Source organism: Salvelinus namaycush, chromosome 20 (genome assembly GCF_016432855.1).
Source record: "Salvelinus namaycush isolate Seneca chromosome 20, SaNama_1.0, whole genome shotgun sequence".
NCBI lineage: Eukaryota > Metazoa > Chordata > Actinopteri > Salmoniformes > Salmonidae > Salvelinus > Salvelinus namaycush.
Window position 1 is genome coordinate 21706109 of NC_052326.1, and position 22787 is coordinate 21728895.

The window sequence follows — 22787 nt, forward strand, 5'->3', positions numbered from 1 at the left end:
CCTGCCTATAAATGGGCACAAGAGCTATTAGTATACATGCACGTCATACACCTTCCTCTGGGTGTCAAGAAGGCTGTGAGAGAAGAAATGAGGTGATTATCTCGATCTGGGATGGAATAAATCCTCTTGGAATGACGTGTACCCCATTTCCGGTACTCTGAAGAACGCGATTTGGACAGTGGGGTTGCCTTTTGTTTTGCTGACGTTATAGGCGACTATTATTTCCGGCTTTGATTTTATTTGATACATGTCACCATATCATCGTAAAGTATGTTTTTTCAATATAGTTTCATCAGATTATTGAATTTTTTTCGGGAGTTTTGCCGTGTTCCGTTCTCTTCCGTTTGTTTACATGGAGAGATCCGTGCAACCCGGCTAGCGCGCTTGCTAAATGGAGAGAGAAAGTTGCCGTTCTGAATCCAAACAACGACTCATCTGGACAAAGGACACCTTGTTCAACATTCTGATGAAAGATCAGCAAAAGTAAGACCCATTTTATGATGTTGTTTCATATATCTGTCGTAGTCGCCGGCGCCCAAGTGTTTCTGGCTATTGTGCTAAGCTAATATAACGCTACATTTTGTTTTCGCTGTAAAACACTTAATAAATCGGAAATATTGTCTGGCATCACAAGATGCCTGTCTTTCATTTGCTGTACACTATGTATTTTTCAGAAATGTTTTATGATGAGTAATTAGGTATTTGACGTTGGTGTCTGTAAATATTATGGCTGCTTTCGGTGCAATTTCTGAATGTAGCTGCAATGTAAACTATGATTTATACCTGAAATATGCACATTTTTCAAAAAAAACATATGCTATACAATAAATATGTTATCAGACTGTCATCTGATGAGGTTGTTTCTTGGTTAGTGGCTATTTATATCTTTATTTGGCCGAATTTGTGATAGCTACTGATGGAGTCAAAAACTGATGGAGTAATAAAAGTGGAGTCTTTTGCTAACGTGGTTAGCTAATAGATTTACATATTTTGTCTTCCCTGTAAAACATTTTAAAAATCGGACATGTTGGCTGGATTCACGAGATGTGTACCTTTCATATGCTGTATTGGACTTGTTAATGTGTGAAAGTTAACTATTTAAAAAAAAATATCTTTTGAATTTCGCGCCCTGCACTTGAAGTGGCTGTTGTCATAAGTGTACCGACGTCGGGCTTGCACGCCAAACAGGTTAAATAAAGGACATATCGTGGCTGCCTTCCAAGCAATGGGAACCTCCCCAGAGAGGAGAGACAGGTTAAAAGGTCAGAGATAGGCTTGGCGATGATAGGGGCAGCAACCTTAAAGAAGAAAGGGTCTAAACCATCTGAACCAGATGTTTTTTTGGGGTCAAGTTTAAGGAGCTCCTTTAACACCTCGGACTCAGTGACTGCCTGAAGGGGAAAACTTTGTAGCGGTGCAGGGGAAAAATAGGGAGGAGCATCAGGGATAGTCACATTAGAATGGGTAGGAGATGAGGAAATGTTGGACAGGCAAGGAGGCATGGCAGAGTCAAATAGGAATCCTGACTTTATGAAGTGGTGGGTAAAGAGCTCAGCCATGTGCTCCTTGTCAGTAACAACCACATCATCAACATTAAGGGACATGGGCAGCTGTGATGAGGAGGGTTTATTCTTCAGGTTTTTAAACATTTTCCAAAACTTCTTGGGGTAACTCCTTAAATTCCTTAAAGTAACTAACTTTGACCTTCCAGATTGCCTGAGTGCACTTATTTCTAATTTTCCTGAACGAGAGCCAGTCAGCCTGAGTATGCGTGTGCCAAGCGATTTGCCAAATTGAATTCTTGAGGTGGAGTAACTCTGCCAGATCACTGTTGAACCAGGGGCTGAACCTGATTTTAATTCTCATTTTCTTTATGGGCACGTATTTGTTCACGATACCACTGAAAATATAAAAAATAAGGTCCAAGCGTCTTTGACAGAGGGGATCAAGCTGATTCTATACCAATTTACAGAGGCCAGATCATGAAGGAAGGCTTGCTCATTTTTTTAGCAAGCGTCTATGACAAGTCAGGACAGGTCGTTTCACTGAGCAGCCATTACGAACACAGGCTCTGTGATCAGTGAAAACACCAAACTGATACCTATCAGGATTATTTGTAAGGATAACATCAAGGAGAGTATCCTTTTCTGGGTGTTTAGAGTCATACATTGTGGGATTGGTAATAATCTGAGAAAGATTTAGGGAGTCCCATTGCTTTTGGACTTTGTCAGGTGGTTTAAGCATGTCCCAGTTTAGGTCACCTAGCAAGACAAATTCAGACTTAGTGTAAGGGGCCAGGAGAGAGTTTAGGGCATTAAGGGCACAGGCTGGTGCTGATGGTGGCCGATAACACCTAGCAACAGTCAACAAAGGGTTATTTGAAAGTTTAATGCGTAAAACCAGTAAATCAAATTGTTTGGGAACAGACTTGGTGGAGACAACTGAGTACTGAAGGTGTTCCTTGGTAAAGATTGCCATTCCACCACCTTTGGAAGATCTGTCTTGCCAAAAAAGGTTATAATCAGAAAGGTTAACTTCAGTGTTCCAAAACACTCTTTCTTAACCACGTCTCAGTAAGGACCAACACACCTGGATTGTAGCTTTGAACCCACACTTTCAATTGATCAATTTTAGGTAATAAGCTTCTAGTGTTAACGTGCAGAAAACCCAGGCTTTTACGAGAGCAGAAATCAGTGAAGCAGATATCAGAGCACAAATTAGAATTGGGGCTAGCAACAGTAGCTGGGCCAGGGTGTACATGCATATTTCCAGATATAATCAGCAGTAATACAATCACGGCACGGCAGAGGACAGGGAGATCTCTGCAGTGTTGATTTAGAACATTTGAATGTTCATTAGATGGCAACAATATCATATTGTACAGCAATTTCCTCAGGTAACGTGAATACAAAGCCGGCAAGAGGTAGTTAGAATAGGATGGGAGGCCAAGAGTCCGTGTAACTAGGAGAGAGTCAGAGTCCCGAGTGTGGGAACAAACATAGGCTGTCCCACGGTTGGGTAAACAAGCAAGTTCATAGTCAACGAGGCACGCAGGAGTCATGAGGCAAATAGCATAAAGCACAAGCGAAAAATACAACAACTTGGTGCTAGCCATTGTAAGTTCAGTCACTCGCCTCAACAGTGCATGTGTGCTGGAGGCGAGAGAAAGCTTGGGAGAAAGGGGGGAGTGTGGCGGGGGTACCTATACCAGACAGAGGGAAACAGGCTAGTGCAAACTGTGAACAAATCGCCAGGTGGAATCCAGGATGCAGATTCCTTGTAGAAAATCCCAGCTAACTAGCTATCGTAGCTAGCAAATCTCTGCCCATCTTTTCCATGTGGAAAAGGATGTCGTTAGCTAGCTATATCTTTTCAGAATCGGCAAATATTCCTTTACGATGTCCAAACTAAATTTATTCTCTCTCTCTCAAACAGGCCGTTAAAAAAACCGCAATGATGGTGTTGAAGTCGTGTGCGGCCACACAGTTGTGGGTGAACAAGAAGTACACCAGGCCAATACCATCCCTACGGTGAAGCATGGTGGTGGCAGCATCATGCTATGGGGATGTTTTTCAGCGGCAGGGACTGGGAGACTAGTCAAGCTCTGTCCAACCTGACAGAGCTTGAGAGGGTCTGCAGAGAAGAATATGAGAAACTCCCCAAATACAGGTGTGCCAAGCTTGTAGCATCATACCCAAGAAGACTCAAGGCTGTAATCGCTGCCAAAGGTGCTTCAACAAAGTACTGAGTAAAGGGTCTGAATATTTATGTAAATGTGCCATTTACAAAAAGTTCTAAAAGCCTGTTTTTGTTTTGTTATGGGGTATTTTTTGTAGATTGATGAGAAAAAAAACTATGTGATCTACTTTAGAATAAGGCTATACCGTCACAAAATGTAGGAAAAGTGAAGGGGTCTGAATAGTTTCAGAATGCACTGTATATTTTTTGGAGTTGTCTATTTACCACTACAAACCAATGCTGGCACTAAGACCGTACTCAACGAGCTGTATAGGGCCATAAGCAAACAAGAAAATATACCCAGAGGCGGCGCTCCTAGTGGCCGGTGACTTTAATGCAGGAAGACTGAAATCTGTTTTCACAAATTTCTACCAGCATGTCACCAATGCAAGTAAAGGCAAAACAACTCTATATCACCTTTACTTCACACACAGAGATGCATACAAAGCTCACCCTCACCTACCATTTGGCAAATCTGACCATAACTCCCCCTGATTCCTGCTTACAAGCAAAACTAAGAAACAGAAGGCAGAAAGTAGAAAGAAAAAAATCCTGCTACGTTCCCTGACAAACCGTTGTCAATACAGAACCAAAATTGAATCCTACAACACCCCCTCTGACGCTTGTTGGATGTGGCAGGGCTTGCAATCTATCACGGATTACTAAGGGAAACCCAGCCGCAAGCTGTAGAGTGACGCAAGCCTACCAGATGAGCTAAATACCTTTTGTGCATACTTCGAGTCTAGCAACACTGAACTATGCATGAGAGCACCAGCTGTTACGGACGTCTGTGTGATCACACTCTCAGTAGCCGATGTGAGTAAGATCTTTAAGCAGGTTAACATTTACAAGGCCGCAGGGCCAGATGGATTACCAGGACACGTACTCAGAGCATGCGCTGTACACCTGGCAAGTGTCTTCACTGACATTTTCAACTTCTCCCTGACCCAGTCTGTAATACCTATAGTGCCTTCAGAAAATATTCAGAAAATATTCAATATTCAATATTCAAAAAATATTGTTGTGTTACAGCCTGAATTTAAAATGTATTCAATTGAGATTTTTTGTCACTGGCCTACACACAACACTGAAACGTCTTGAGTCAATAAGTATTCAACCTGTTTGTTATGGCAAGCCAAAATAAGTTCAGGAGAAAACATTTGCTTTACAGGTCACATAATACTGTAAGTTGCATGGACTCACTTTTTTACATCTACCTCATCTCTGTACCCCACACATAGTTATCTGTAAGGTCCCTCAGTCGAGCAGTGACTTTCAAACACAGATTCAACCACAAAGACCAGGGAGGTTTTCCAACGACTTGCAAAGAAGGCCACCTATTGGTGGATGGTTAAAAAAAAGCAGACACTGAATATCCCTTTGAGCATGGTGAAGTTATTAATTACGATTTGAATGGTTTATCAATACACCCAGTCACTACAATGATACAGGCGTTCTTCCTAACTCAGTTGTGGGAGAGGAAGGAAACAACTCAGGGATTTCAGCCCAATTTGTGTCTTTAACAGTTACAGAGTTTAATGGCTATGATAGGCAATGTTTTCTCAATTCTTTTTTTGACACTGAGCAAATTTCAGGTCTGCTGAGTGCAAACTTGAATGTTGTGAAAATTCTGTGCAACTTCTGGTGCGTGATTACTGTGAACACTGAGGCTTTACCCGCTCTAAGTTACAGTTTTAACTCTGGCCAAGTAGGCTACTGTGGCTATTTGATCAAAATGTAGGCCTACCAACAACAACAAAAAACAATGGCGAAAAATGTTTTAACATTGAAATAGTGGTTCTATAATTCAGCCTACAGCAGCAGACAATGTGTGGTGTTAAATGACTGACATTCCATGAGACTTGAAAATAAACATGCAGGGCTTGTCCTTCAGACAAGTATGTGACAGAAAATGTTGTGTTTGATGCAAGAAACCCCTTTACAAAATAAAAGTAATTATTATTTCCATACCATTATTACAGAGAATCAGACAAATTATGCTACGCTCTGTCTACTTAGCTTATTCTAGACCATCTCAAAATACAACAGTTTCCCTTTAAGACATAAAAAAGCAATTAACTTTTTGTCCTGAATACAAACTTTTATGTTTGGGGCTAATCCAATGCAACACATTACTGAGTACCACTCTCCATATTTTCAGGCATAGTGCTGGCTGCATCAGGCATCATATGCTTGTAATCATTAAGGGCAAGGGAGTTTTTCAGGATATAAAAAATGAATGGACTGGAGCTAAGCACAGGCAAAATCCTAGAGGAAAACCTGGTTCAGTCTGTTTTCCACCAGACACTGGCAAATTAATTCCCCTTTCAGCAGGAGTGGTTCTATAATTCCACAATACCCTAAAAAACAAGGCCAAATCGACACTGGAGTTGCTTACCAAGAAGACAGTGAATGTTCCTGAGTGGCCGAGTTAGAGTTTTGACTTAAATCTACTTGAAAATCTATGGCAAGATCTGAAAATGGTTGTCTAGCAATGATTAACAACCATTTTGACAGAGCTTGAAAAATTTCGAATATTGGACAAATGTTGCACAATCCAGGTGTTGAACGCTCTCAGAGACTTACCCAAAGGTGCTTCTACAAAGTATATATTCAAGGGTGTGAATACTTATGCCATTGAGATACCTCTGTATTTCATTTTCAATAGATTTGCAAAAAAACATGTATTCACTTGATCATTTTGGGGTATTGTGTGTAGATTGGTATGAATAATTTTTTTGTAATTCATTTTTAATTCAGGCTGTAACACAACAAAATGTGGAATAAGTCAAGGGATATAAATACTTTCTGAAGGCACTGTACATGTTTCAAGCAGACCACCATAGTCCCTGTCCCCAAGAACGCCAAGGTAATCTGTTTAAATGACCATCACCCCAAAGCACTTACATATGTAGCCATGAAATGCTTTGAAAGGCTGGTCATGGCTCACATCAACACCATTATCGCAGACACCCTGGACCTACTCCTAATCGCATACCGCCCCAACAGATCCACAGATGACGCAAGCTTGCACTCCACACTGCCCTTTCCCACAGCTCAGCGTTCAACACCATTGTGCCCTCCAAGCTCATCACTAAGTTAAGGACCCTAGGATTAAACATCTCCCTCTGCAACTGGATCCTGGACTTCCTGACGGGCCACCCCCAGGTGCTGAGGCTAGGCAACAACACATACGGCAACAACGCTGACCCTCAATACGGGGGCCCCTCAGGGGTGCGTGCTTAGTTCTCCAGTGATTGTACGTTTGCCAATAGAATGGAAGGTAGAGGCAGATTATTTATTTGGTAAAGTAGTTTTGTCAGGTTGCCCGTTTTTCGGTGGCACAGCTTGACAAGGTGTACTGGGCCTAGTGTGTGGTGGCCGGGTCCCTGAACACGGTCACAATGCTGCAGCTTTACCAGACTGAGCAGTTGGCTGACCTGGCCACCACACTGGCTGCTGGGAGCCCCACGCAGAGCTCCGTTTTACTACCAAGGGTGACGTGAAAGTCGGTCCCAGTGTGGGGCGGGGGAGGCAGCAGCCCTCGCACACCTAGCGCGATGAAAGGGGAGGTGGCACGGTCCACTCCCCACATTTTCTCTGTGACAGCATTACTCCCAAGTGGCAATGCCATTCGAGGCACGTCACTGGTAGCCTAAGCCCTCGAACCCAGAGTGGACCGGGCTTCCAGCAAACGTTGGCACTTCAACATTGCTTCTACCCCAAGTTCCACAGTGTTCACGGGTGTCAAGAGTGTTGTGTGTTTAACCTCTAACACCTCCCAAACCCGGATCCGGGAGCACCCCCATCAGTAGAAAAGCTACTAGCATAGCCTAGCATAGCGTCACAAGTAAATACTAGCATCTAAATATAATTAAATCACAAGTCCAAGACACCAGATGAAAGATACACTTCTTGTGAATCCAGCCACCATTTCTGATTTTTCAAATGTTTTACAGGGAAGACACAATATGTAAATCTATTAGCTAACCACGTTAGCAAAAGACACCGTTTTTCTTACTCCACCATTTTTTCACTCCATCAGTAGCTATCACCAATTCGACCAAATAAAGATATAAATAGCCACTAACCAAGAAAAAACTTCATCAGATGACAGTCTGATAACATATTTATTGTATAGCATATGTTTTGTTAGAAAAATGTGCATATTTCAGGTATAAATCATAGTTTACCATTGCAGCCACCATCACAACTCGACAAGAATAACTACAGAGAGCAACGTGTATTAACTAATTACTCATCATAAAACATTTCTTAAAAATACACAGCGTACAGCAATTGAAAGACACAGATCTTGTGAATCCAGACAATATTTCAGATTTTCTAAGTGTTTTACAGCGAAAACACAATATATCGTTATATTAGCATACCACATGTGCAAACATCACCCCAGCATTGATTCAAGGCAAAAAGAGCGATAACGTTATCACCACCAAAATATATTAATTTTTTCACTAACCTTCTTAGAATTCTTCAGATGACAGTCCTGTAACATCATATTACACAATGCATATAGAGTTTGTTCGAAAATGTGCATATTTAGCGGCACAAATCGTGCTTATACAATGAAAATAGTGTCCAACTACTCAAGCAATCTGTCCGGCGCCATCTTGGAAAGACACCTATTTTTATCGAAAACTATTCATAAACTTGACTAAAAAAATACAGGTTGGACAGCAATTGAAAGACAAATTAGTTCTTAATGTAATTCAGCGATTAAAATTAACCTTACTGCGCAATACAGGGTGCGCTAAAGCGAAGCTACCCAAAAATTAATGGCGGCTTATGCATTTAACATTTTTCAACAGAACAACGATTTATCAGCATAAATAGTTCTTACTTTTAGATGAACTCCCATCAGAATCTTGGGAAAGGTGTCCTTTGTCCAGAACAATCGTCTTTTGGTCGAAAGATGTCCTCTTGTCCTGTCGAAATGGCCACTAACGTTCGGCATGTACCGGAAAAGTGTCCAACTCTTGAAAGTGCGTCACAAAGAAATGCCAGAAAATCGCAATAAACTGATATAAATTGCTATAAGTCGGTTTAAATTAACTACCTTATGATGTCTTTAACAACTATAACGAATAAAAACATGACCGGAGATATAGAACTGGCTAAACCAAAGCTTGGAAGGAGGCCAGTCCGACGTCCATTCTGCGTCAGGCGCACGGTTGAAAAGAAAGGTACTTCCGCTCCAGGGTCTTATATAAGGTCCCAGATTGCGCAATCGACTCCATTCAAATTGTCACCACTTACTGACATCTAGAGGAAGGCGTATGCAGTGTTTGTAGCCCCACAGCGTTCACAGGGACTTATAAACTGACCTGGGAACAGGGACATCGATTTCAGAAATCTCACTCCCTGGCAGGAAATGTGCTGCAGAATGAGTTCTGTTTCACTCAGAGACATAATTCAAACGGTTTTAGAAACTAGAGAGTGTTTTCTATCCAATAGTAATAATAATATGCATATTGTACGAGCAAGAATTGAGTACGAGGCAGTTTAATTTGGGGACCAATTTTTCCAAGATCGAAATAGCACCCCCCATAGGCTCAAGAAGTTTTTAAGGACACACCAGCTGGCTGTGTTTAAGGACATATTCAATCAATCCTTATCCCAGTCTGCTGTTCCCACATGCTTCAAGAGGGCCACCATTGTTCCTGTTCCCAAGAAAGCTAAGGTAACTGAGCTAAACGACTACCGCCCCGTAGCACTCACTTCCGTCATCATGAAGTGCTTTGAGAGACTAGTCAAGGACCATATCACCTCCACCCTACCTGACACCCTAGACCCACTCCAATTTGCTTACCGACCCAATAGGTCCACAGACGACGCGATCGCAACCACACTGCACACTGCCCTAACCCATCTGGACAAGAGGAATACCTATGTGAGAATGCTGTTCATCGACTACAGCTCAGCATTTAACACCATAGTACCCTCCAAACTCGTCATCAAGCTCGAGACCCTGGGTCTCGACCCCACCCTGTGCAACTGGGTCCTGGACTTCCTGACGGGCCGCCCCCAGGTGGTGAGGGTAGGTAACAACATCTCCACCCCGCTGATCCTCAACACTGGGGCCCCACAAGGGTGCGTTCTGAGCCCTCTTCTGTACTCCCTGTCCACCCACGACTGCGTGGCCATGCACGCCTCCAACTCAATCATCAAGTTTGCGGACAACACTACAGTGGTAGGCTTGATTACCAACAACGACGAGACGGCCTACAGGGAGGAGGTGAGGGCCCTCGGAGTGTGGTGTCAGGAAAATAACCTCACACTCAACGTCAACAAAACAAAGGAGATGATTGTGGACTTCAGGAAACAGCAGAGGGAGCACCCCCCTATCCACATCGACGGGACAGTAGTGGAGAAGGTGGAAAGTTTTAAGTTCCTCGGTGTACACATCACGGACAAACTGAATTGGTCCACCCACACAGACAGCGTTGTGAAGAAGGCGCAGCAGCGCCTCTTCAACCTCAGGAGGCTGAAGAAATTCGGCTTGTCACCAAAAGCACTCACAAACTTCTACAGATGCACAATCGAGAGCATCCTGTCGGGCTGTATGCTCCGCCCACAACCGTAAGGCTCTCCAGAGGGTAGTGAGGTCTGCACAACGCATCACCGGGGGCAAACTACCTGCCCTCCAGGACACCTACACCACCCGATGTCACAGGAAGGCCATAAAGATCATCAAGGACAACAACCACCCGAGCCACTGCCTGTTCACCCCGCTATCATCCAGAAGGCGAGGTCAGTACAGGTGCATCAAAGCAGGGACCGAGAGACTGAAAAACAGCTTCTATCTCAAGGCCATCAGACTGTTAAACAGCCACCACTAACATTTAGTGGCCGCTGCCAACATACTGACTCAACTCCAGCCACTTTAATAATGGGAATTGATGGAAATTATGTAAAAATGTATCACTAGCCACTTTAAACAATGCCACTTAATATAATGTTTACATACCCTACATTACTCATCTCATATGTATATGTATATACTGTACTGTATATCATCCACTGCATCTTGCCATCTTTATGTAATACATGTATCACTAGCCACTTTAAACTATGCCACTTTATGTTTACATACCCTACATTACTCATCTCATATGTATAGACTGTACACTATACCATCTACTGCATCTTGCCTATGCCGTTCTGTACCATCACTCATTCATATATCTTTATGTACATATTCTTTATCCCTTTACACTTGTGTGTATAAGGTAGTAGTTGTGGAATTGTTAGGTTAGATTACTTGTTGGTTATTACTGCATTGTCGGAACTAGAAGCACAAGCATTTCGCTACACTCGCATTAACATCTGCTAACCATGTGTATGTGACAAATAAAATTTGATTTGATTTGATCTGATTTGATTTGTCAAGAATAGTGGAAATTTAAAGGCATGAAAAAAATTGCCAAATTCTCCCAGTCCACAAGGTGGTATTCCACCCCTTCAGATGACACTTTACGGGAGACTCGCTGTCTGTGTCAACCAATGATGCACATGCACAGCGTTGCCCTGGATTATGCAAACAGTGACGTCGGGGTACAGGCAACAGGCTACAATTCACTAAACGTCCCCACGAGTGATTCTCATGTCAGAGGCCCAGGACAACTGGTATTGCCGGTTTTTCCTGATTCCAAGAAGGGGTGGGACTTTGCATCCCTTTTTAGACCTGCATACCCTAAACAAGCACATCAGGGTCTTCCAATTCAGATTGCTCACAAACAGCCAAAGAGCCGGTTGTTAAAGTCAGTTCACCCATGCGATTGGGTCATCTCCATTAACCTAAAGAATGCATACTTTAATGTGGCCATATACCCCCCTCACAGGAAGTTCCTGAGGTTCCATTTTGAGACTTGTACAGTCGTGGCCAAAAGTTTTGAGAATGACACAAATATTAATTTCCACAAAGTTTGCTGCTTCAGTGTCTTTAGATATTTTTGTCAGATGTTACTATGGAATACTGAAGTATAATTACAAGCATTTCATAAGTGTAAAAGGCTTTTATTGACAATTACATGAAGTTGATGCAAAGAGTCAGTATTTGCAGTGTTGACCCTTCTTTTTCAAGACCTCTGCAATCCACCCTGGCATGCTGTCAGTTAACTTCTGGGCCACATCCTGACTGAAGGCAGCCCATTCTTGCATAATCAATGCTTGGAGTTTGTCAGAATTTGTGGGGTTTTGTTTGTCCACCTGCCTTTTGAGGATTGACCACAAGTTCTCAATGGGATTAAGGTCTGGGGAGTTTCCTGGCTATGGACCCAAAATATCAATGTTTTGTTCCCCGAGCCACTTAGTTATCACTTTTGCCTTACGGCAAGGTGCTCCATCATGCTGGAAAAGGATTGTTCGTCACCAAACTGTTCCTGGATGGTTGGGAGAAGTTGCTCTCGGAGGATGTGTTGGTACCATTATTTTTTCATGGCTGTGTTCTTAGGTAAAATTGTGAGTGAGCCCACTCCCTTGGCTGAGAAGCAACCCCACACATGAATGGTCTCAGGATGCTTTACTGTTGGCATGGCACAGGACTAATGGTAGCGCTCACCTTGTCTTCTCCGGATGCCCCAAACAATCGGAAAGGGGATTCATCAGAGAACATGACTTTACCCCAGTCCTCAGCAGTCCAATCCCTGTACCTTTTGCAGAAAATCAGTCTGTCCCCGATATTTTTCCTGGAGAGAAGTGGCTTCTTTGCTGCCCTTCTCGACACCAGGCCATCCTCCAAAAGTCTTTGCCTCACTGTGCGTGCAGATGCACTCCCCCCTGCCTGCTGCCATTCCTGAGCAAGCTCTGTACTGGTGGTGCCCCGATGCCGCAGCTGAATCAACTTTAGGAGACGGTCCTGGCGCTTGCTGGACTTTCTTGGGCACCCTGAAGCCTTCTTCACAACAATTGATCCGCTCTCCTTGAAGTTGTTGATGATCCAATAAATGGTTGATTTAGGTGCAATCTTACTGGCAGCAATATCCTTGCCTGTGAAGGCCTTTTTGTGCAAAGCAATGATGACGGCACGTGTTTCCTTGCAGGTAACCATGGCTGACAGAGGAAGAACAATGATTCCAAGCACCACCCTCCTGTTGAAGCTTCCAGTCTGTTATTCGAATTCAATCAGCATGACAGAGTGATCTCCAGCCTTGTCCTCGTCAACACTCATGCCTGTGTTAACAAGAGAATCAATGACATGATGTCAGCTGGTCCTTTTGTGGCAGGGCTGAAATACAGTGGAAATGTTTTTGGGGGATTCAGTTCATTTGCATGGCAAAGAGGGACTTTGCAATTAATTGCAATTCATCTGATCACTCTTCATAATATTCTGGAGTATATGCAAATTGCCATCATACAAACGGAGGCTGCAAACTTTGTGAAAATTAATATTTGTGTCATTCTCAAATCTTTTGGCCACGACTGTAGTCTACGAGTTCTGTTCCTCCCTTTCGGGCTTTCCCTCTCGCCACAGTCACTTTCACTAAAGTTCTCGGGGGTCTCCCAGACACGGGAAATGTTCTGAGTGCTCTGTTAGGAACGGATACTCTCACACGCCAGTTGCATCGGACCCTCCTTTACGGGTGGACCCGATTCAGCCCGTGCTGGAAAGTGTACGTTGGGATGGTGCGTTGTTGATCCTGGTGGCACCCTGTTGGCCCAAACAACCTTGGTTTACGGAGATCATGCGCATTTTAGGCAGAGACCCATGGCAACTCCCATTGCACAGGGACTTGTTGTGACAGGTACTTGGGCAGGTGTAGCTTCCGGAGATGTGGAGTCTATGGGCTTGGCCCCTGAAAGGTTCAGTCTGATGGCAAGGTGTTTACCTCAGAACGTTATTGCTACTATACAGTCCGTAACACTCCACGAGAGTGTTGTATGGGTATAAGTGGTGGGCATTCGAGCTTGGGTGCCAAAATAAAGGAATTGTTCCTTTTCATAGCTCTCTGGTGAATATTATAATATTTCTACAAGGGCTTTTCAGGCAGGGCCATTCATTCTCCACCCTGTAGGTGTTTATGGCAGCTATTTCAACGTGTCATGTGGAAATTGATGGTGCCACTCTAGGGGCTCATCCCCTGGTGGTGCGATTTTCAAAAGGTGTGCACCATCTCAAGCCGGTATCTAAACCTATTGCGCCCACTTGAGATTTGGCTTTGGACGTGCTGTATGAGGACCCTGTTGAACCGATGGAGTCTGTGTATCTGAATATCCTCTCTTACAAGACCACCCTGCTCGTGGCTTTGGCCTCAGCTAAAAGTTTGGGAGATCTCCATGCATTATTCGTTCAACCCTCCTGTATGAAGGTCGCCCTTGGCGACTCTAAGGTGACATTGTGTTCTAATGCGGCCATAGACCCTACGGTTGTGACTATGTCCTGTAAAAAGCTTTTGATCTTTTTCCCTTTTCGCTTCCTTGGTTTGCTTCTGAGGAGCAGCGGTGGGAGGTTACATGCCGTGTGTCTGGTAAGAGCGTTACACATGTACATTGAACGGACCAGGGCTGTTTTCCAATTGTGATGGAACTTAGGTTTACCATGTTTTAATGATGCATCTGAAGGTAACGGCCGAAGATGTCACACCCGTTTCCCAAAACACCCCGCAGTGCACTCATTGCGAAGTTAAACTTAACTGTGTCGGCAGGAGCTGTAGATAGGCTAAAGAACTCGTTGTAGCACTTAAAAGTATTCAAAGTCATATTTTTTAAAATATTTTGTTAGTTTTCCCATAAGGCGAAGAAATGTTCTGTAGCCTATTATCTATTTAAGTGTTTGTATTATGTTTGCCATGTGTTATGTAATCTAAGTGTTTTATCGTGCTATTTTGTATGCAATGTTGGATTATGTCAATTCTGCATTCCTACAGTTTGTGTAAACTGTGAGAAAGAATGAATAAAGCCAAAGTCAAAGTCACTCGTTCTTCGTACTCCTTTAGTAAAGTTAGATCAAGCTGAATCAATGTCTGCAAGATTACACAATGATTCATTAGTATTTTACATAACATAACCAAATATAATAGCATATGTAGCATATTAGACCTATGATATGTTACATGAAAAACACATTGTCGTGTCTCTGACTGATTCGATTATATGACAGGCTATTTTATCAAATCAATTACCGAACATTTGATTACGTGATTGAATTAAACCATGCAACAATTAACTCATTAATAACCTGGGGCACCACGGAAGAGTGTTTATAGAGCTGCTGTCTTCTGAATAAACTCTTAAAGATCTATTTATATTTACATCAATAGCAGTCAATTATTAATCATCACCTTATTCAGTCTCATCTGAAGATTGTAAAATTCTTCACGAACCCTGGCTAACAAGTTGAATCAGCAATACAAAAATTGGCTTAATTATTTACTTACTAAATACCTAAATAATCACACAGAATTACATATACACAGGATTGATCATACATCGATTACTAATCATGTCATAAAAGAAAAAGTCCCTAGCAGACAAAACCGATATGACGGCTGGTTACACAAAGAAAGGGGGTTGGGTTTGAATGAAAGAGCAGGAAGACTGAGGGACAATGGGTGATTGGGTCTCTATCGGACCTTGCTACCATAAATACAGAATGCTATGCATTCTAATAACCACCCATTCGGAAAAGGAAAATGCAAGATATTTATTTACACTGAGCTGCACTTCGATAGATGGGTCGAAGATGGAAGACTGGTTTGCCCAGCAGAGATCGCCCTTGTCCTTTGCAGAATCTTTCTGGTGTTGTGTTGTAGAGCGGATACATTGAAGTACCCTGTCTTCTCATAGAATTGTCTGTCCTTTCCTAGGCCATGTACGTTTACAGCTGCAGCTGGTAACTTGACTTCTAGGATGTATCACTTCTTCTTTAGTGAATAAGAGTTCAAAGTTCATACCATTTTGCCATAATCAGCTCGCACTGAATTCTGGCTGGTCTAGTAGAAATTCATCCTTCCAGTATGGTGATCATCACCTCCACGTTGAAATTAGCCCTTTTAAACATATGGACATCCGTCCTGACTTCCATCAACGGGCTTTTGTAGTGGGGGAGAGAAGGGCGTGTTTCATAGTTCTCAACCAATGTCTGTTCACTTTGGCGTGGCCACTGAGTGAGGATAGTTTACTTAAAATTACATTTAATGTTTTCACAAATAGTTTAATATTTAAACACTTAAATTGCACAACAATTCCATGTGAATCTGATAACTAGAATGTGTAGACTTCCAAGATACAATTTATGTTGTTCTGTTATCAGTAATGGATGACTGCGTTGCAGCTAGCATTAGGGGAAGACACAGTGAGTTGTAGTAAAACCACTACAGACTCCCTCGACACCATGTCTGACTGACCTCCAGGAATTGATCTGAAAATTATCTGATGACGTCAGACTCGTTCTGAACAAGTTGTAGTCTGCCAGGATACTTGATTTTCTTCCCTTGTGTAAGCATAATGTACAATGGAACATCCAATTCGAATTTATGCTGGGATCACTTAAGGAGCCAAGCAAAACGTCAGCCTGGGTAAAATTGAACATTTACCCTGAGGCCTTTGACCCTACAGTACTCACCAGTTTCACCACAGAGGTCCATAGGTCATCCCTGTAGACTGCCCGAAGCTGGTGCCTTGCAGCTGTTGACTTATCATGTAGTTATCAACTTAGGATAGTGCCCTAAGCAACACACTGCAAATTAGGAACGCCCTAGAGAGGACATTAGACAATGCCATGATATGGTCATTTTGCCAAACTGTTGAATGTATGTAGAATACAGTCCAATTAGATGATTAAGGTGTGATAACTATATTTTGTATATATTTTGTTTCTGCTTTCATTCCTTTTTGGGTCAGTTCCTTTGACACTTAGGAAGTGATAGAGCCATAAACAAAGTCCCGATACAACCACCATTTAGTGCCACAACGCCACATGTTCGGGAAAGAAATGTATTTGTGTATTTCGTGAGTGTGTGTGAGTTGCTAACATCTGCCTGAGTTACTGCCCAGATCTCCAACCAGGACATCCCCTGGCCATTCTTGTGGTGACCTGCAGCTTGCGGAAATCCTCCCAGGGCGATCCCCCAGAGGGGGACATCAACGGCAATCACCAACCCGCACATCCCCGGCCCATCCTTGGAGCGGCCTGCAGCTTGCAGAAATCCTTCCAGGGTAAACCACCTGAGGGGGACAGCAACGGAGATCTCCACCCAGGACATCCCCTGGCCTATCTTGTGGTGGCCTGCAGCTTGAAAAAATCCTCCCAGGTGTCACGCCCTGACCTTAGAGATCCTTTTTATGTCTCTATTTTGGTTTGGTCAGGGCGTGAGTTGGGTGGGCATTCTATGTTTTGTGTTTCTATGATTTTCTATTTCTATGTTTTGGCCGGGTATGGTTCTCAATCAGGGACAGCTGTCTATCGTTGTCTCTGATTGAGAACCATACTTAGGTAGCTCTTTTTTCCACCTGCGTTTGTGGGAAGTTGACTTTGTTTAGGGCACATAGCCTTTGAGCTTCACGGTTTGTTTGTATTGTTTATGGTTTTGTTCGGCGTCTTGTTTAATAAAGGAACATGTACGCTTACCACGCTGCACCTTGGTCCTCTTTTGTCGACAGCCGTGACAGAACTTCCCACCACCAAAGGACCAAGCAGCGTGGTAGAGAGGACTCCTGAACATGGGAAGATAGCCTGGATGGTAAGGGACCCTGGAGGCAGGCTGGGCAGTATCGCCGTCCAAGGGAGGAACTGGAGGCAGCTAAGGCGGAGCAGCAGCGTTATAAGGGAACAAGGCTGGCAAGGAAGCCCGAGAGGCATCCCCCCCCCAAAAAATTGGGGGGAGACACGGGGAGTGTGGCTGAGTCAGGTTGGAGACCTGAGCCAACTCCCCGTGCTTACCATGGCGAGCATGTGACTGGTCAGGCCCTGTGCTATGGGGTGATGCGCACTGTGTCTCGGTTGAGCATTCACAAGCCGGTGTGCTCGGTGCCAGCGTCCCGCATTTGCCGGGTGGAAGTGGGCATCCAGCCAGAACGGGTTGTGCCAGCTCTGCGTTCGAGACCGCCAGTGCGCCTCCACGGCCCAGTGTATCCGGTGCCTCGGCCAAGGAAGAAGCCTCCTGTATGTCTCCCCAGCCTGGTGAGTCCTGTGCCTGCTCCCAGAGCCAGGCCTCCTGTGTGTCTCTCCACTCCAGAGACGGTCTCCAGCCCGGAGCCTCCATAGACGACCTCCAATCCGGAGCCTCCAGCGACGTTCTCCAGTCCGGATTCTCCAGCGACGGCCTCCAGTCGGGAGCCTCCAGCGACGGCCTCCAGTCCGGAGCCTCCAGCGACGGCCTCCAGCCCGGAGCCTCCAGCGACGTTCTCCAGTCCGGAGCCTCCAGCGACGTTCTCCAGTCGGGAGCCTCCAGCGACGGCCTCCAGTCCGGAGCCTCCAGAGACGGTCTCCAGTCCGGAGCCTCCAGCGACGTTCTCCAGTTCGGAGCCTCCAGCGACGTTCTCCAGTCCGGAGTCTCCAGCGACGGCCTCCAGTCCGGAGTCTTCAGCGAGGGCGTCCAGTCCGGGGTCCGCAGCGAGGGTGCCCAGTCCGGGGCCCGCAGCGAGGGTGCCCAGTCCGGGGCCCGCAACGAGGGTGACCAGTCCGGGGCCCGCAACGAGGGTGACCAGTCCGGGGCCCGCAACGAGGGTGCTCAGTCCGGGGCCCGCAACGAGGGTGCCCAGTCCGGGGCCCGCTACGAGGGTCCCCAGTCCGGGGTCGGCGGCGAGGGTCCCTGCACCAGAGGTGGCACCAATGTGGGGTGAGCCAGCGATGGAGCGGGGTCTGCGTCCCGCACCTGAGCCGCCGCCACGGATAGATGCCCACCCTCCCCTATAGGTTTAGGTTTTGCGGCCGGAGTCCGCACCTTTCGGGGGGGGGGGGGGGGGGGGGTACTGTCATTCTATGTTTTGTGTTTCTATGATTTTCTGTTTCTATGTTTTGGCCGGGTATGGTTCTCAATCAGGGACAGCTGTCTATCGTTGTCTCTGATTGAGAACCATACTTATGTAGCTCTTTTTTCCACCTGTGTTTGTGTGAAGTTGACTTTGTTTAGGGCACATAGCCTTTGAGCTTCACGGTTTGTTTGTATTGTTTATGGTTTTGTTCGGCGTCTTGTTTAATAAAGGAACATGTACGCTCACCACGCTGCACCTTGGTCCTCTTTTGTCGACAGCCGTGACACCAGGGTAAACCACCAGAGGGGGACATCAACGGCAATCACCAACCGGACCTGCGCTGCTCATCCTTGGAGCGGCCTTCAGCTTGCAGAAATCCTCCCAGGGTAAACCACCAGAGGGGGACAGCAACGATGATCCACAACCAGTTCATCTCTGGGTCCTTTTTATGGTGGGTTGCAACATGCCAAATAATACCAAGATTGAACCACCAGAGGGGGACTGTCATGATGATAGCCTTCTAACAGAGATGTGAACCCCCCCTTCTCCTGTTACGAGGGGTCAGTTTTATGACTTTTACACCCACGTCATAAATTTCATGCACAGACTCTTCTCTCCCTGAACATGCAGTATGGAGAGAGAGGGTCACAGTAGAACAAAGAAACTCTCCCGCCATATACTCCTACCTCCCCAAATTGGAGAATTAAACATTGTTCCTAATTTAAAGAATGTTGAAATGGTCGGTGGAGAAGTCAGCTACGACCCAGTCCATTCTGTTTCATGTTTGTGACCTCATGAAAGACAATACAGCCACATTACCCTAACTCTGTTTATACAGGTTACTCAGTTATGAGGCTTGCATCTGAATGTTGGATAAAATGTTTGACGAAGTATAAGAATACTTTTGAAAAGATAACAATGTGATTTAGTCTTCTAAAATGAAAAGTGTTTTATGGTAACGTGTGCCCAGTCAGTGGCCCCGCCCAAGTGAATAGACATTGGTTGGAAATGATGAAATAACCCCTTTTCCACTCTAGAATAAAAGCCCCCGTGACGAAAAGTCACCTCAGTTCCAAATACCGTGAGCAGTTGTCCTCACGTTTAAAAAGGGCTAATTCTAATTTCAACTCTACAGGCCAGAAAACGTGAGAGCTTGCTCCACACGTGAAATGGTATGAACGCTGAACTATTGATCACTCAAGAAGAAGTGAGTCCTAGATTACAGTTTACAGCCTAACAAACGGCAGCTGTAAAGGTAGCAAATCTAGTAAGAACATTGACCGACGCAGAAAACCACAACATCGCACTCCACGACGACCCGGAAGAATCTGTAAAGGACAATGGCGACCTCGACTGGGCAAACCAGAGCCTCACACCACCAGCTCAACTATCGAATTCAGCTTCATGTAAATACAATGCATTACTTTTCTCTGAACGAGCGATCGTTAGTGGCATATGTATTTATGTGAGAATAACTTCCCATGTCTGATAGAGACCCATTCTTAAGGCTTCCTTCCAACCTCCCCCCTCCTTTCCTCTCTGAATCTATCATGTTATAACCAACCTGTTTTTGTTAAGTCCACTAGGGACGGTATTTACTGTATAATGGTATTATGTATTGTATATTCTGTAATTGTTTAATTAGTTAGGAAAATAAATAACAGAGCCAATTTGTGTATGGATGATTCATAGTAAAGGCAAACTATAGTTTGTTAACAAGAAATTTGTGGAGTGGTTGAAAAACTAGTTTTAATGACTCCAACCTAAGTGTATGTAAACTTCCGACTTCAACTGTAAATATTCTTATCCCATTTCTTTCCTGGATTGTGTGTATTAGGTTTTGTTGTGGAATTTGTTAGATATCAGGTTTTGTTTTGCAATTTTTAGATGTTACCTGTTAGATATTGCTGCACTGTTGGATCTAGAAGCTTAACATAGAATGAAGATTTACTAAAAAGTTTGCAATGTTTCGCTTAACGTGTAGCCTAGCCTAATTATTTAATTGTAGAATATCTGTAGGCCTACTTGAAGCTCAAATCCTGCCTGTCATTAGGCTAAACAGGGCCGGCGGCGGAACAAATCATTTGAATGGACATTTGGGAGTGTACGTTTTTTTGTATGTTTTTCTTATGTATGCATGCGCTTGCTTCATTTCCAGTGGTGTTGAACAACTTTTTTAGGCGTTGGAGCACCATATATATATTTTTTAATGAAGTCATAATTTCTCAGTCAAAGTTTGTACCGACAAATGTAGCCTATTAAATATCATTGTGGAATAGGCATCTGCATAAAATGCATCCTCCAACTGCAACGCCTGCCTATGCCCACCCATATTGTCTCAAGAACATTTTCTATATTTAATATCAAATATAAAATCAAATCAAATCTTATTGGTCACATACACATGGTTAGCAGATGTTATTGCGAGTGTAGCAAAGTTAAGCTGAGATTTTCTGTGTGTAAAGGGACACGGGAGGGCAAACAGTGATCTAATTAAGCACTTAGCTGTTCTACAAGTTGTATGAGACAGGCGTTTATAGATTACAAGCGTTTTTTAAGTGCAACATTAACAAAGTTGGTTTTGGGAAATGGCTTGGAAATTTAAATATGCTCTTATGAAGGTCCTAACAATGAATTTAGCCTTAAGATTCTTTTGGGGTGTCTGTTTGTGTGACCAACTTGTTGTCTGTTTTGCTAATCCGGCTAAGCAGCGTCTCTCCCACTTGATTGTGGTGGCTATTTTCTCTGGCATATGACAGCAAAAGGCAGGGATTACCTAATGGTGTATGTGCCCACTCCACCAGGGGTCTGGCGGCATCTTGTTGTGTAGAGGGTTGCCTGTTGGAGTTATTTGTGCTGCGCCGAGATGGGCATCACCACATTTGTGAGGCTTTATTGCTTGGATTTCACTGACCCTAGTGTAGCCCACAGTGTGCTTACGACGGAGGCAGAAGAGGGTCATTAGGCAGCACGCTTATTGCGCAATACCGGGTACCAACCTGTTGGGTTGGAACTCTGGGCGGTCTGCCATGGGCCACTTCATTTGGTTTCCACTGGGGTCGGCTTAGGGCTTGATTTCATGTCCCCATACCTATTGTACCGAGTTGACCTACTGAAAGGGAACGTACCGATATTACTATAACTACGGCTCCCTGAAGGAGGAAAACGAGGTACAACACCTGTTCGGCCCAGTGCCGCCCAGTTCTGGGCTCGGTGAAGAGAGATACTGAATTGAAGGAATGAATCAGTGCCTCAGGTTTATCACCTGTGGAGGGCGGGGCTTCTGGTGAGGCAGTAGAGGGCGCTAGCACGCAAACTCCCCCATAGCTGTGTTGTACCTTGTTTCCCTCTTTCAGGGAACACTAGTTAGTCATAACTGTACATTTGTCCCCTACTTAGTATTACATTAGAAAATATAAATGCCAAAGAAGAGGCCCACATAAGGTTATTCTTTGTGAGTCAGTTTATGAGCTACACATATTTGCCATATAAATCTATTCATAAGGAGGATTGGGATGATAAAGTGCACAGTCATTCCTGGAACTATAGCACTATGTCCCCAATCCCCTTTTTAAGCGTATATTTTTGCTCAAAGGTTGGACTGCCAAAAGCATGTTGGTCTGTTCTCACATACAGTATACTTACTGTACAGTATGGCTACAGATACTGTAAAAGGTCTCCTTGCCAAAACATGCCAACATGATCACTATTTAAAAATCAGACTTTATTTTTGTTTGGCATGAACATATCTTATGGATTTTTTGTAGGTCAAAAATGATCAGGCGATTCATTGATAACAAATAAAAAATATATCCATGTTTTGCTGCAGTAGAAACATACATTGCACATCTTTTGATTAATCAAAATGAAATTCACAGGGCAAGAAAACATGAACTTCCACATGCAAATGAAAGTGTTACAATTGAATTGTGTTGATTGATTCCCGCATGCCATATTTCCATGCAGTCTTTTCTTACAAATGCAATGTAAGGATAGAACAAGCTGATAAAGGTAAGGTAACAATGTGCAGAACATAGGAAAAACTCAATAGATGGGATAGCTGACAACATCACGAAAACGATGTGCGCGCTTCCATGGGACAGAAGACAGCATGT

At 44.1% G+C, this 22787-nt stretch overlaps 1 protein-coding gene across 1 annotated transcript in view; it reads left to right on the top strand.

Moving 5' to 3' along the window:
- Positions 1-22042, top strand: part of LOC120064698 (neuromedin-U receptor 2-like) — a 37720-nt gene extending 15678 nt beyond the window's left edge. The window contains exons 3-4 of the mRNA XM_039015319.1: positions 16765-16914; positions 22029-22042. Of these exons, the coding sequence (XP_038871247.1) occupies positions 16765-16914; positions 22029-22042 (164 nt within the window). The remainder of the gene's footprint in view (positions 1-16764; positions 16915-22028) is intronic.
- The last annotated feature ends 745 nt before the right edge of the window (positions 22043-22787 follow it).